General features: G+C 48.7%; 1 protein-coding gene and 1 long non-coding RNA gene across 4 annotated transcripts in view; one reads left to right on the forward strand and one right to left on the reverse strand.

Moving 5' to 3' along the window:
• Nucleotides 1–1,659: 1,659 nt before the first annotated feature.
• Nucleotides 1,660–13,604, reverse strand: part of HTR4 (5-hydroxytryptamine receptor 4) — a 66,936-nt gene continuing 54,991 nt past the window's right edge. The window contains exons 7-8 of one of the 3 annotated variants that reach the window (XR_015774015.1): nucleotides 4,902–5,079; nucleotides 4,184–4,278 (exon numbers count right to left, since the gene is read on the reverse strand). Coding sequence is in view for 2 of the 3 variants with exons in the window: in XM_088063622.1 (XP_087919748.1) it covers nucleotides 4,191–4,278 (88 nt within the window). In the remaining variant the exon portion in view is untranslated. Of the gene's footprint in view, nucleotides 4,279–4,759; nucleotides 5,080–13,604 lie in introns of those variants that run through there. The other 2 variants (XM_088063622.1, XM_088063623.1) reach the window with 2 other exon arrangements.
• LOC148182948 (uncharacterized) lies at nucleotides 5,502–10,089 on the forward strand. Its single transcript, XR_015774016.1, has 5 exons — nucleotides 5,502–5,602; nucleotides 6,254–6,380; nucleotides 7,114–7,731; nucleotides 8,678–8,915; nucleotides 9,906–10,089. It is a non-coding gene; the product is annotated as an uncharacterized LOC148182948 (long non-coding RNA).

The raw sequence follows: 13,604 nt of genomic DNA on the forward strand, positions 1-13,604 counted from the left end.
TACTGGGGAAGTGAGTCCGAGATGACTTTGACACTGCTTTTCCCACAGCTCCTGGAAGAGGATGCAGAGATCCCAGCTGGGAGAGGCTCAGGTGCCTGGGAAAGGTCATCTAAATAGTAGAGAAGGTGATGAGAGAAAGGCCAGGGTGAGTGTGGGCACAGCAGAGGGGGCACGGCCTCGTGTTGGCTTTTCCCTCCCATCTGGGAAGGCAAAATCACTGCTTGGCTTGCAAAAAGGAAAGGATTTTGGAAGTGTTTCTGTTTGAGGAGAAGCTGTAAGGAGTTGATGGTGACAGGGTTCAGGGATGGCTCAGGATGTGGAGAAAGAAGGGGATCCTAAGCTGGGGAAGGGTTCCCAGCTGCCAGGTACGGGATGGAAATGCTGTCCTTGGCTTCGGCATTGCCAGAGTTTGGTGGGAATGACTCAGGCTGCCTGTGTGGGCTGCCTGCTCCCAAACCAACACTTGGCTGGAGCTGCTCCCTGCTTTTCATCTGTGCTGGGAATGAGATGGACACGATCTGGGCCCCATTGGTTGGTCCTGTGCACCTTATTAAGTCAGGCTGACACAAATAAGTGCCTTAAATACCTTCTGATTCTCCCTCCTCTTGCTGAGCAGAGCCAGTTGGGAGTGAATTCCACCCTGAAAGCCACAACCTTGGGCTGAGATGAGCTTTAGGCTGAAGATCCCTGTTAGTAATCCCTGAACTGAGAGTTTTGGAAATGCAAAAATAGCATTTATGTAGCTGATACAGTATTGCTGATGGTTCCCAGAGCTCTAGATCCCAGCAGGGGACAGGAGGAGCAGGTGAGGTAAAATCAAAGCCATTTGGAGTCAGAGGCAAGGTGAGCATCGTTCACCCCTCAGCTCTGCCTCATGTGCAGGTTTTCAGTGACACATTCCCAGTGTCCTTTGGTGGAACAGACACCCCTGGAGGAGCAGAGTTGGCCAAAGAAGGGTCTCTGGAGCAAGGGATTCACACTGCCCAACATCCCAGTGACCCTTGGCTGTCATTTCTCACATGAATCCGTTTGGATGGCTCTGATCCCACCAGCAGCTCCACAGGGACCTGGGAATCCTCCAGGGAAGGGGCCAGGACAAGGTGGGGGCTCCTGGACTGCAAATAAATGCTGAGTGGGAATGGATGAAGCTGAAGAGGGCAGAATTTCTGTGGGCAGGGGGACAGTCAGGAGCAGGGCAGGGCCTGTCCCCTGTGCTGGCTCTGCTGAGGGACCTCGAGGGTGCCCAGTTCTGCGTCCTCAGTGAGGAGGGACCTGGAGGGGCTGGAGCCAGGGAAGGGAAGGGAGCTGGGAAGGGGCTGGAGCAGCTGAGGGAGCTGGAAAGGGGCTCAGCCTGGAGAAAAGGAGATCAGGGGGGCCCTTGTGGCTCTGCACAACTCCCTGGGCAGTTCCAGTGCCTGATCCCCCTTTCCATGGGGAAATTCCTGCTGCTGTCCACCCTGAGCCTCCCCTGGCCCAGCCTGAGGCCGTTCCCTCTCCTCCTGTCCCTGTTCCCTGGGAGCAGAACCCAAATCCCACCTGGCTGTCCCCTCCTGGCAGTGTTCCAGCTCCTGGAGCTCCCGTGGGGAGGTGGAACCTGCTCCCAGACTGGGATTTGAGTGCAAACAGCACCAGAAACGAGCCCAAGCTGGAGTTCACTGCCACGTCTGGAGAGTTTTTATTTTTAGGAGCAGCCACTGCACCACACATCACTGAGCACAGGCCAGGGCTGGCACCACCAGCCAAGGTGGGCAAAAGCTGAACTGGGAGGCCACGGGAATCCAGATGGGACCTTCCCATCTTTTCCAGGGAAATTCTGCTGCTGTTGATGGCCCAGTGGCATTGCTGGGCTGGCAGGAGCTTTGCTGGGATTATTGTTGGATTAACAGGAGCTGCCAGGTGGCTCCTGCCAGGTTTGCTGAGCCAGGGAGGGATGAGAGGTGACACAGGACACGGACATTTCGTGTTTGGAATTTCATCCAGATGGAAGAGGTTGTAAGAGCTGTTGACCATTTTGGCTGGTGAGCCACTGCTCCCACTGACAGAGCCTTGGGAATGTTGTCCCTGGGGAAACTGGGAGTTTCTTTTAAATTCAAGAGAACTTTTCCTAATACACATAAAAATAAAGGAGAAAACAATGCCTGAAGGACAAAGCAGAACCAAAGAACCTTTCCCTGTGGCTTCCCCGTGCTGCTGGTTCCATCTCACTCCAGGAAATTTCACACCAAGATTTTGTTGCCCTTCAATGGGGACAGAGAAAAGGTTATTTTTTAGGATTTCTTTAAGAAATTTGACACTTGAGGTGGAACTGAGCCAAGCTGTTCTGCAGCCTCGTGTGCCCAAACCCCAACAAAACCCCTGTGGGCACTTCCACAGAGCGGGAGGATCAACAGCACTCAAGCAGCCCTGGATGGATTTTTTCCAAACTTTCAAGAATGGATTTTTTTTCACTCACTGTTCTGGTATCAAGAGTGAAGTTAAATGAATTTTTTTGGAAATAAAAGCTGCTAAAAACAGGACATTGCCAACCAGGTCCCAGTGATGAACCAGGAGCACCTTCCACCACAAACACCAATAAGTTGTGTCTTTCCAGCAGCCAGCAATTTTCTACCTCAGCCTTCCAACCGAGGCTGTTTCTGCCCAGTGTCCTTCTGAATCCTAAAGGAGAAGGATGTGAAGCTTTAGCAGTGACTTTGCTGTGGAAGAAATATTTAAAGAAGTCAGACACCATGGCCAGGAATCCACTTGTTCTTCTCATGCACAAAATTTCTCCAACCGAGCAATATTTTTGTTTGTTCCGAGCAGGATTTGTCTGTTTACAGTAAATACCTGTCACATAGCAACAGAAATATTACTAAATAATAATACATAGAATGTTAAGCTCCTTGGGCTAGAAGCTTTTAATGAAAAAAAACACATGTTCCTGATAAAAAATAATAAATAATGTCAGCTTTTCTTTGTACATTAAAAATATCTGTACATGGTTACACGATATGACGAAGTACAATTTTATTTCCTAGGCTCAGGGTGGCATCTCTGGGGTAGATCTTCACCTAAAAAGGGTCGAGGCTCATGGTCTTGATCCTGCATGAAAATCCTTTTCCCAAATTTGGGGAGTTTAGAGCCTTGCCCACCCTTTCCATGCAAAGGGAGAAGCAGCTCACGAGGAACGTGGCAACATCGACATGCAGAGAGCAGCTGAGGACTGAGATCTTTGCAAATGGTGAGACTGGAAAAGTCTGGAAAACTTCTTGCCTCAACTGGAAGAGACCAGCAACAAATAGAAAAATAAAGGTGGCAAAGGTAATTAGAAGTCTCTCTTCCAAATGTAGCTAGAAAAGGGTTTAGATGGTTTGTTTTCCAAGATGGCACTTAGTGATCCATTACAGAGCGGCTCTGGCTCCTGGCCAAGCTTCCTGCAGCCTCAGGATGCCCCAAGTTTGCTCAGGGCAGGGATGGGGACAGCTCTGGGCTCCAGGGGACATCCCATCCTGGTGGGATCCCATCCTCTGGGAATGGCAGAGCACGGCCGTGGCTGGTCCCACTCCCTGCACATCCCTGGAATCCTCCTCGGCCAGGAAACACAGCCACAGCATTTCCAGAGCTCAGCAGGGTGGGTGAAGCAGCAGCTGGAACCAAACCACCCCCAGGGGCTGGAACCAAAGGGCAGCAGACATTTCCTCTTGTTCTCCTGGAGAAAATGTGGCACTGCTCCACTGACAGGGTCCGGTGTCCGGGCAGGAGCCAGCGGGGATGGGGCAGCTCAGTCCCACCCTGCCGGGCTTCAGCCACACCTTGTGACCCCAGGACAGGGCTGAGCTGAGGGCAGCTGGACAGGGGCAGCTGGAAAGGGGCAGCTGGAAAGGGGCAGCTGGACAGGGGCAGCTGGAAAGGGGCAGCAGGAGCCCCTGCACAGGGTGGTTTGGAGCTGCTTTGTGTCCTGCCTTTGCCAGGAATCCCTCACTGCTGGAGCAGGGCTCTGGCACAGCCGTGCTCCAGCTGCTCCTGCAGGGACAGGGACAGCAGGTCTGAGCCTCCCCATGCTCCCAGCCAGCTCCCACGGCTGGACAATCCTGGGGATTTGCTGCAGGAGGCACCAAGACAATGCAGATGGATGGATTTTCAAGTCCTGCTGTCCGTGAATCCTTGGGATATCCTAAAAGGTCTCTGCTCTTCCTCTTCTGGGCCCAGGACTAGAAACAGGACTCTTGGGACTCAGGGTCGGTGTGGATGGGAAGCTTCTCGTGTTCCTGGTGGTGCCCGTTGTGTAACACCTTGTACCTGGGAGAGGAACACAAACCTTCATCAGCACCAGCTCAAACGCCAAACCTATGGAAAATGAGATCCTGCAAACCCCAAAGTATATCTAAGAGAGTGATTCTTCCAAATATCCAGATCCCCCATTAAAAAGTGTGAATCCCTGCTTTGCTCTGTGACAGGAACTGAAATCTTCAGCTTGGAGCAGTCAAAGCAATCCCTGAGAAAGGAGAACCCGTTGGGTTCCGGGGGTCTGAGGTGAGCTGCTCTGCCTGGGCTGCTGATGCTCCTGCAGGAATTTCCCAGGCTGGCTCCCAGCACGGCCAGGACACTGAACGTGCAGACATTGCCCTCAGACATCCCTTGGAGAACTCCAGCACTTGAAATAAAGAGCAGGAATTTAAAAACATGCCCTGGCGAGTTACAGACTGGATGTCAGAGACAAGGAGAGACATTTTGCACCTCGCACTGAACAGACTCCAACGAGACGGCCACGAGGGGATAACAGAGCTGGAATTGGATGGAGAGAGTCAGACAGGGACACCGTGGGACACAATCCACCCGGGAGACCTCGGGAATGCTCCAGCCCGGGACACACACGGGCAGCAGCTCAGGACGATGGACAGGGAACATCCAAGGATCCAAACCTTCCTCCGTGTTCTGCGGCCGGCCCAGAGTGGAGCAAGAGCAGCAAGAGCAGGCGGTGCCGACTGTTTGAGGTTCATTAATTAAAGAGGAGTCACTGAGGTGTCCCGGGATGTCCTGTGGCACAAAGTGTCTGTCTGAAGCCTCTGGCACTGAGTTCAACACTTCCAGCTGTTTACCCTGTGGGGAAAGAGGACTGGTAGGATGGGAGGGAAGAGCATTCCTGGCACAGGGAATGACAGCTCACACTTGCTCAGGCACAGAATTCCTAAAACATTCCCAGCATCTCCAGGAGTCTGCTAAGGGCGTCCTCTGCTGCCAGGCTTTTTTGTTCCATGCGGGTTTTCCACACCCTTTTCCCTTCAAATCTAAGTTCAGAGCCGCCTGCCAGTTCTAGGGCAGCGATTTAGTGTGGGATAAAAACGGGGATTTTCCAGCCCTGCTTTTGTTCTCACCCCGCTGTGCCTTCACTGATCTCCCTCTGAAAATACACTTCGTTTTTCTCAGGTGTTGGTACCTGTGGGGAGCGAGCTCCAGAGAAAAGGCTCATCCCGAAATTCAGCTGCTTTCCCTGCAGGAACACAGCTGCTGTGCCTCAGCTCCCACCCCATGGATCTGCCCAGGATTTATCCTAAAATGCAAGGAGGAAACAGCACCGGGACCTTCCCTGTGTGGGCTGAAGGCTTCAGGAGAAAGCAGCCAGGTCGGTCAGAGAAATGAACACATCTTGGGGAGAGAGAATATGTGTGCAGGGGGAAAAAAACCCGACATTCAAAGGGTTAAATGCACCAAGTAAATTATCTACCGCAAATGAAATGAAATTAAAGAGGCCTTTTCCTGCCTCTGATGGGCTCCTCCCGTGGGATTTTTGCTCAGAGAGAATCCGGGGATGTCGCTGCCCTCTGCATCCTCCCGAAGTGGGGACGGTGTCGGTGTCACCTCCCCGGGAGCTTCCCCTGCATCCCCACAATAAATCCAAATATTGGGAAAGCTCTGCCCCTCCAGGGACCGCTGCAAACCCTCCCATGGCCCTGGGCTTGTGCTGATGGGGACAGCCCAAGGGACTCTGGAATTCCAGATCAGCTCTGGAAAGGAACTCTGGGGTTCTGCCCTCCACAGGCTCCAGATTATTTGGGAATTTGGCAAATCCAAATGCTGCAGTGTTGCCATCTGCACTCCCTGCAGAGCTGTCCCCCACACCAGCCTGGACAATTTATGAGGAAAGCAAAGCCCAACAATGTTTTGGTTTTGTTCAGTTCAACACTGCTTTTATTGGGGGACTCATCTCCCTGCTGTGGTATTGATAATTTTTGGGAATTTTCACTGCCTGCGTCTTCATTTTCTCCTTTTCCAGTTGCTGAAGCCCAACCTCAAATGAAACACTTTAAAACCCTTTTCTTCCTTCATCTACAACCAGAAACTCCCCCCAGGAACCAGCCACCGTCCCACCTGGAATAGATATCCAAGGAAAAGGCAAGCAGGTGATGATGGCTCCCATTGTATCACAAATCTTTTGTTATTTGCAGGAGCACCCAGAAAGATTTGCTGGGACCAGAGGAAAAACAAATGTAATTATGTAAAATGGGATAAACTGGGAAGATTTGCATTTGGCTTGAGCAGAATCCCGTTTCTGATAATGTCTTTTTATACCATTTTTCTCCTCAACCACCTAAAATAGTGGAATGTAGAAAAGGTTTTGAGGTAAAAAGTTGTCTGAAGCCACATTTTAAGTGGAACTGAGCTTCCAAATTGAATGAAGGATTTACTGACAGTTGTGTTGCTCCACAATTTATCTTTCCCTGCATTTTCCTGTCTCTCCCAAAGTGATTTTCCTCTGGAATATTTGCAGCACCACTGCTGGAACTTCACCCCTGATATCGTGTCCATTCCTCAAAGCCCTGCTGCTTTCAGAGGGGCTTCCAAGAGCAAGAACAAATAACTGGTCTGGAATGGGGGCTGTGGTGAACAATCACTTGGCAGAGGTTATTTTAATGAACACAGCACTGAAATCAGCCTTGCACCATCTGCTCAGTTCCAGAATTATAAATTCTGAATTAGAAAACGAGAGAATTCACAAACCACTCTAAAAGAGAGGGGAAGGGAGAGCAGCTTCAGCTGATTTTTGTGATTTATCCCAGCCTGTGCTGGATCTGCTCTGCTCCATTCCTGGGTCAGGAAAAAAGAATCCTTTTTTATTTCTGTGTTTTATGGCAGCCACAAACCCCCAGGAACAAACCCCTGGAAGTGCAGGATGGGTCTGGGTGGCACCAGGAAAGATCCCAGAGATGGAATTCCAGCGGGGCAGGAATAAAACCTGAGCGAGATCTCCAGGACATCAGGAAGGTCCCCTGAAATTGTCCCCCCAGAAAGGTACTGCTGATATTTTTGGAAAACTGGGAGATGCTGGGAAACAGAGAAGAGTCTCAGAGACAAGTGAGAAGAGTGTGACACAAAATTCAAGAATCTCTGGAATTCCCTATTTTAATCTCTGATGATTTTCCACTTTGAAAGAGCAAAATCCTCCAATCTGAACCACACCAAACATCAGAATGAACAAAATGCATTGTTCCATTTCCATTTCTGCTGAAGAAATGAATGCACAGAGGCCAAATCAAATGGAATTTCACAAAACATTTGCTTTTAATGCAGCTGCAGATGAAACTTCCAGAAATGAGAGCAGAATTATCCCTCTCTCAGCACTCCCAGGTTCACAGACTCCTGAAAATTAAAAGGTTCCCAGTAACTCTGTAACCTCTGGGCTGAATTTGTCCTGTTCCCATCAGTGCACTGAAGTTCTGCACTTGGCCATCAGCATCAAATCATTAGAGCAGGGTAAGGATAAATTGAATTATCCCAATAGAGCCCAACAGTGAAAAGCCAGATCTTGGGAAAACGTTGGGATTGCCGAATTATTTACATGGCTCTGACAGCAATGTTGATTTTAGAGTCCTTTGTAGTCAAATCTAAACACAAATCTCTCTCTGTCTCATGACAAGTGTTTATTTTCCCACTCCTGAGCAGTTAAGCTGAATCTCTTAATTATCTTTAAATCAAATAATGCTGTTCCGACCTCGGGAACATCATTCTCATCAGCTCTCGCCATTCTTTGCTAAATATCAGGCAGAGGTTTTGTAAAACATCTGTCTCCAGCCCACATCAGCCAGCTTTCAGTGCATTTTGTAGCATTTCTGCAGAAATACAGGTTTAAAATTAGCAGTTCTCAGGTAAGCAAAGCCCTTGAATAAGAGAAACATAAAAAAAAGAAGATAAATAAGAGATTTTTTTCCCCTTTTTGTCTCTACAAGTCTCAGGAAGCTAAGAAAGCATCTCCCAATGTTTGTGTCTCTCCTTTTTTCCCTCATTGTTCTATCATCCCTCTTTTTTTCTGGCAAACCAAGACTAAGCCCCCTCCAGTCCCTTTATTTGTGTGTGGATCTGTGGATCTTTTTCAAGGAGGATGTTTAGAAGTGCAGGCAAATAATAACCTGAAATAGGATCTTGAACTGAGATGTCCAAACCCTTCAGCATCTTGTTTTCTTTTGGTTTTCTCCTGCTGATTTAGTCCCAAATTTTGTTTCCCTGGGACTGCAGGTGCTCACTTCCATCTTCCTTTTTTATCCTCTTTATTGCCAGGCTTTATTAATGAATTTCTGCATGGTCTTCTCCAATCCCCCTCACCACAATCACTGAATTTGATAATTTTTCCCTTTTCCCACTCTCCTGCTTCCAGCTGCTCCACCTGGGGAATGTTTATCATTTTCCCTATTTTCCACTGCAGGATGTTTTGCTCAACTTCAGCTAAAAACCTTGGAATTTGGGCATTATGAACACGATTTGGTGATGGAAATCAACAGATCCACACAGCAACCAAGAGGGTGGGGATGGCCCAGAGCTGCTGAGCTCTTCTCCTGTGGACTTGTGACATTTTAATGTTGCAGAAGTCGATGTTTCCACAGCAGAAACAGCAATCTGGGCACCAAGAAACCTCAGACTCAACGAGGAGCTCTTTGTTTGCAGTGAGTGAAATGCATTTGCTAATTATAAACCAGGGTAAACAAGTAAACAAATGAGAGCGGCCACTCAGGGGGATGTGGGGAAGAGGAGCCCTTTCCCCTTTTTCTCCCATTAACTCCCTATTTCCATTTCTCTCTCGTTACTATTAAGCTCAGCACTCCATTATAGGCTCTAATTAGCTCCAGATTTTGGCCTGCAGTTCGTTTTTGCACCGTAATTAATGCAGCAGTCACCAGAGCCCCGAATCTGATAATGAGGAGAGCACTTGGAAGTGCTCAGACACATCAGAAACAAAGAGCAGCCCATTAAGAGCAGCTCACAGCCACCCCCAGATGGGATGGCTCAGAATGGGCTGCTGGGTTTAAGTGTTTCAATTAATGAAATACAAGCAGAATCAATTAATAATATTCAAATAGAAGATAACGATGATTTTATTTTTTTTTTTTTTTAAATTGAGGTCTCACCATTGGTGTAATTAAATCTTTTACCTGCTGGGAAAAAAAAAAAAACAACCCTACATTTGTTAAAGCTGTGGAGTGAAACTTGGAGCTGTTCAGCAGAGTTTGGCAGGTTTCAAATGTGCCACGGTGGGAGAATCCCAGAATCTGAGGTGGGAAAAGCCCTCCCAGCCCATCCAGCCCCAGCTGTGCCCCATCCCCACCCTGTCCCCAGCCCAGAGCACCCAGTGCCACCTCCAGCAATTCCTGGGACACCTCCAGGGATGGGGATGCAAACCTCCCTCCCAATATTCACCAGCCTTCTCCCTCTGGGAATGGGTGGCTTTTCTCCACTGAAATATCCAGTGGGAAATGGAATTACAGCTCGTTGAAATCTGGCAAAAAAATCCCCCCTCCTTCCCCTCCTTTGTGTGTGAACAGCAGAGCGTTTTTTTAGGTGTCAAAAGCAGATTTTCTCCGGAGCATCACGTGTTTGATAACAAAAGTCTGGCATGTGCACATTGTTCCTGTCACTCCCTTGGGTTCCTTTCTCAGGAGCAAATGCCACCAACTCCCCCACAGCAGCTGGGTCTGCCTCCCACCCTCCAGGGAAGAGTTCTGCCTCATCCGGCCCTTCCTGCCTTTTTGGCCACCCAAAATCCACGCTTTTGTGTCCTGGCAACTTCTGTACAGCCCCAAGGAGGTGTTGGGAAGCTGTGCTTACCTTGAGGTATCTAATTTAAGGGCTGAAAATGGTATTTTCTTGTAATGGAGTAATGACATAATTAAATAACAAGATGGCAGCTAAATAAGAGTCAATTTAAAACCTGTTAAATTTAATAAGGGGAAAAAAAATCAAATTAATAATAAATAATATTCATTATAATAATAAATTAAAATAATAGAATTAATAATAAATATCCTTGTGGTGCCTAAAGATGCCTTTGTGCATCTTGAGTTTGATATCTCAACTAAGACCTGTTGTAGGTTAAGCTTAGTAAATCTTATCAACTTTAATTTTATTTGGCTGCCTTTCCTCAGGTCTGCACCCTGCTGAGAGAGCAAACACCGGGTTCCACAGTGTTGTGTTCAGCATGAGTTTCTTCTCCCTTTTCCTTCTTTATCCAGATTTTCCAATTAATATTTTTATGATGTGATTAAAGTAGCACATTCCTGGCTTTGGACTTTCTCCCTTACAACCCACTGGGTGTGAATTTGTAAAGCTTCATCCACGATATTGTGAACAATATTAATTAATTCTGAGCTGTGCTCCCCACTCCTCATCTTTTGTGAGCCTTTTATCAGGATTAAATGTCACACCACAGATGGGGACATTGGCAGTGGGTGCTCAATTTGAATCAAACCTCCAGATTCTCCCTCAGAAGCCTTGGTTTGATCAGTGCAGGCTGGGATTTCAGACCCCCTGTGCTCCCTGGATTCACAATCCATTCCCTGCCTCACTTTCCTGGGCAGTTTGAGCTTGCTCAGACTCCAAGCCAAGGAGCACATATTGCCTGTGTTCCTTCCCCTGTTCCTCAGGAAGGATGATGCTCCCCTTGCTCATCCCCTTCCCTGCCAACAGCTCTCCCAGCAGGGTCAGATCCTCTTCAGGAGTGGGGACAGGAGCTGCTGCCTCGTTTTGTTGTGACTCAGAGCCTTCTCAGCCCCCAATTTCTGTCCCTGTGTGCCAGCCCCGCTGTGCTGGTGCTGTGACCCCACCTCAGCCTCTCCAGGAGCTGAGGATCTGCCAGGCCCTGCTCCCTCTCAGCTTCTCTGGGAGCCAAGTCCTGAGGAAAAGCTGGATTTCCTCTGCAGAGCCCCAGAGCTCCTCAAAGTGCCCAAAAGAAAAATGTCAAGTTCAACATTTGAAGTCCAGGGTAAGGAGAGGCAGAAATGTGAATTAAAGGCTTATTTTGTGGGGAGGATGAGGGGAACCCAAAAAACCAGGGACTGTAATCAAGCAGATATTTGTTTATTCTCTGATGGGTTTGGGGTTTGTTTTTTTTTGCTCAGAGTAAAACCAGCTCTCAGCAGCTCCTTCTGAGATCACTCCTTAGAGAAATTCTCCAGAGCTTGGGACGTGAAGAGTTCCTCTGATCAATGAATTGATTTGGAGCACAGGAGGAGATAAGCAAGGCCATCAAAACACCCGTGTGTGTAAACCCTTGATTTCCATATCCCTGCTGCTAACACCAGGCTATTTCTGTTGTTTTGTGCTTTCAAGAGCACAAAAATCTGGTCTTTCTGCAGATCTGAGTGTCCTTCAGGGCCACCTGTGAGACCCTACCTGTCCATTACTTTACACACTGCCATCAAATTTGCTGTGCAGAGCAAAGAAGTAAGTTCACACTCCTGAAGGTTGTGCCATCCCTTGGTTACCCCTGGGCCTGTCTATTTTCTGCTCCAGAGGAGATGACACAGCCCATAAATCTCTGCCCTAGTCCCTGCTTTGGTAAATAAAATCTGCTCAGATTTATGTTTCTTCCTTCCTGAGGAAAAAAGCACTGCAAAGCAGTGATACATGTGGCAAATGGAACAGAAAATTGCTTTTCACCCCTCAAGTTCCCAATGTAACTGACTGGAGTTTGGGCTCTCCCACAGCAATCACTGGTCTCAATAAAATAAACCAAATTTTGTGGTGCAATTCTTCGTCTTATGTTGAGGCAGCCAAAGAAGGGCTTTGCCCAATAATTTAGGAAATGGCTTCAAACTGAGAGGGGGTTGGGGTTGGATATTGGGGAGGAATTCCTCCCTGGCACAGAGCAGCTGTGGCTGCCCCTGGATCCCTGGGAATGTCCAAGGCCAGGCTGGACAGGGGTGGGAGCAGCCTGGGACAGTGGGAGGTGATTTGGGATGAGGTTTAAGGTCCCTTTCAACCCAAACCATTCTGGGATTCTCTGATTCTAAGGAACGAAGATGACGCTGCTGCCTCAGAGAGGAAGTGAAGGAAAACTTGTTTATTTTGACAGAGTTTTATCTGTGCTACCCAGCAATCCCAGCTGCACAGGGATCCCAGGAGAGTGGAGCTGCTCCAGGGGCCAAACCCAACCCCTTTAAATAAACTTGGCTGGGGAAGCTGCTCTGAAAAACAATTGATGAACCCAGCATCCCACCCCTTTGCTGAGCCAGTTCTGAATTGCTCCCTTTCATCCTCTCCAGCTGTAATTCATGTTGCTTAATTAATCTTAATTAAGTGTTGTGGGCATCTCTGGAGCTCAGTTCTCTCTTTATTTGATTACACTAACACACCATGTAATGGTCTCTGTTTGATGGGATGTTTTGCACAAGAGTTTAATCCAGAAGATGAAAGATTTAATTAGTTCTTAGAATGTCTCCAGAGGGTTGGCCAGGTAAACTGTGGGTTTGTCACAAATGCCTGGACATTTCAGTGACCAGAATCTACCCCTGCTATTGCACACCTTGAGCCAGAAACACATTTCCCCTTGCTGGGGCTCTCAGATCCCTGTGGGATCTGCTGGAGCAGGAATCAGACTCGTGGGACACAGAGAGATCTGGGATTTGTCAGGAGTTTACAGCTTGTTCTTGTTCCAAAAGCTTCACCCCTGTGCATCCCCACAGTCTGAGCCAGCCCCAAAAGGGATCAGCTGCCCATGGATGGGAATTCCAGCAGGGAATTCCAGCAGGGAATTATCTCCCTGTTTGCCAGGGTTTTGTGGGAATAGGGCATTCCCTTCCCCACACCTGCCTGGGGCCTTGGCACATCCACTCTGATCTCTCTGCCAGCAGAGCCTGCAGCTGCTGGGGCTCCTCTTCTCTGCCAAAAAGGAACATTGCAGGAAAACTCTTGGAGCAAGGACAAAGGGGAGCAGAGGCAGGGACTGCGCTGTGACCCCGCAGCTCCCAGGGCTCCTGAAGCTCCTGTTCTGCTTGACAGCTCCACTCATGGTGATTTTGCCACCAGGAATCTTCTCTCTAGCTGTGATTCCTTCGGGAATACAGCTGCAGGGCAGCACAGGAGCTCCACAACCCCGGGAATGGGATGCTTAGGGTGGGCACATTGCTCCTGCTCACCCAGCCAAACTCACTGCAAAACCCCAGTAATTCCCAAAGACAGACAAGCAGAGCCTGACTGCTTTGCTCCCAACATTTCCATGAACCTTCTGCTTCCTCTTGGCCCGAGCAGGGAGGTCTGGCTGCCTCAGCAATCCCTGCAGGGGTCTGTGGCTTAGGAGAGCCTGGTGATTGTTGGGGACTCCAGTGCTGAGAGCCAACTTTCATCCGTCCTTCGGGAAC

Source organism: Pseudopodoces humilis, chromosome 17, assembly GCF_049639895.1.
Source record: "Pseudopodoces humilis isolate 2021_Gansu_Grassland_sample_001 chromosome 17, ASM4963989v1, whole genome shotgun sequence".
Lineage (NCBI taxonomy): Eukaryota > Metazoa > Chordata > Aves > Passeriformes > Paridae > Pseudopodoces > Pseudopodoces humilis.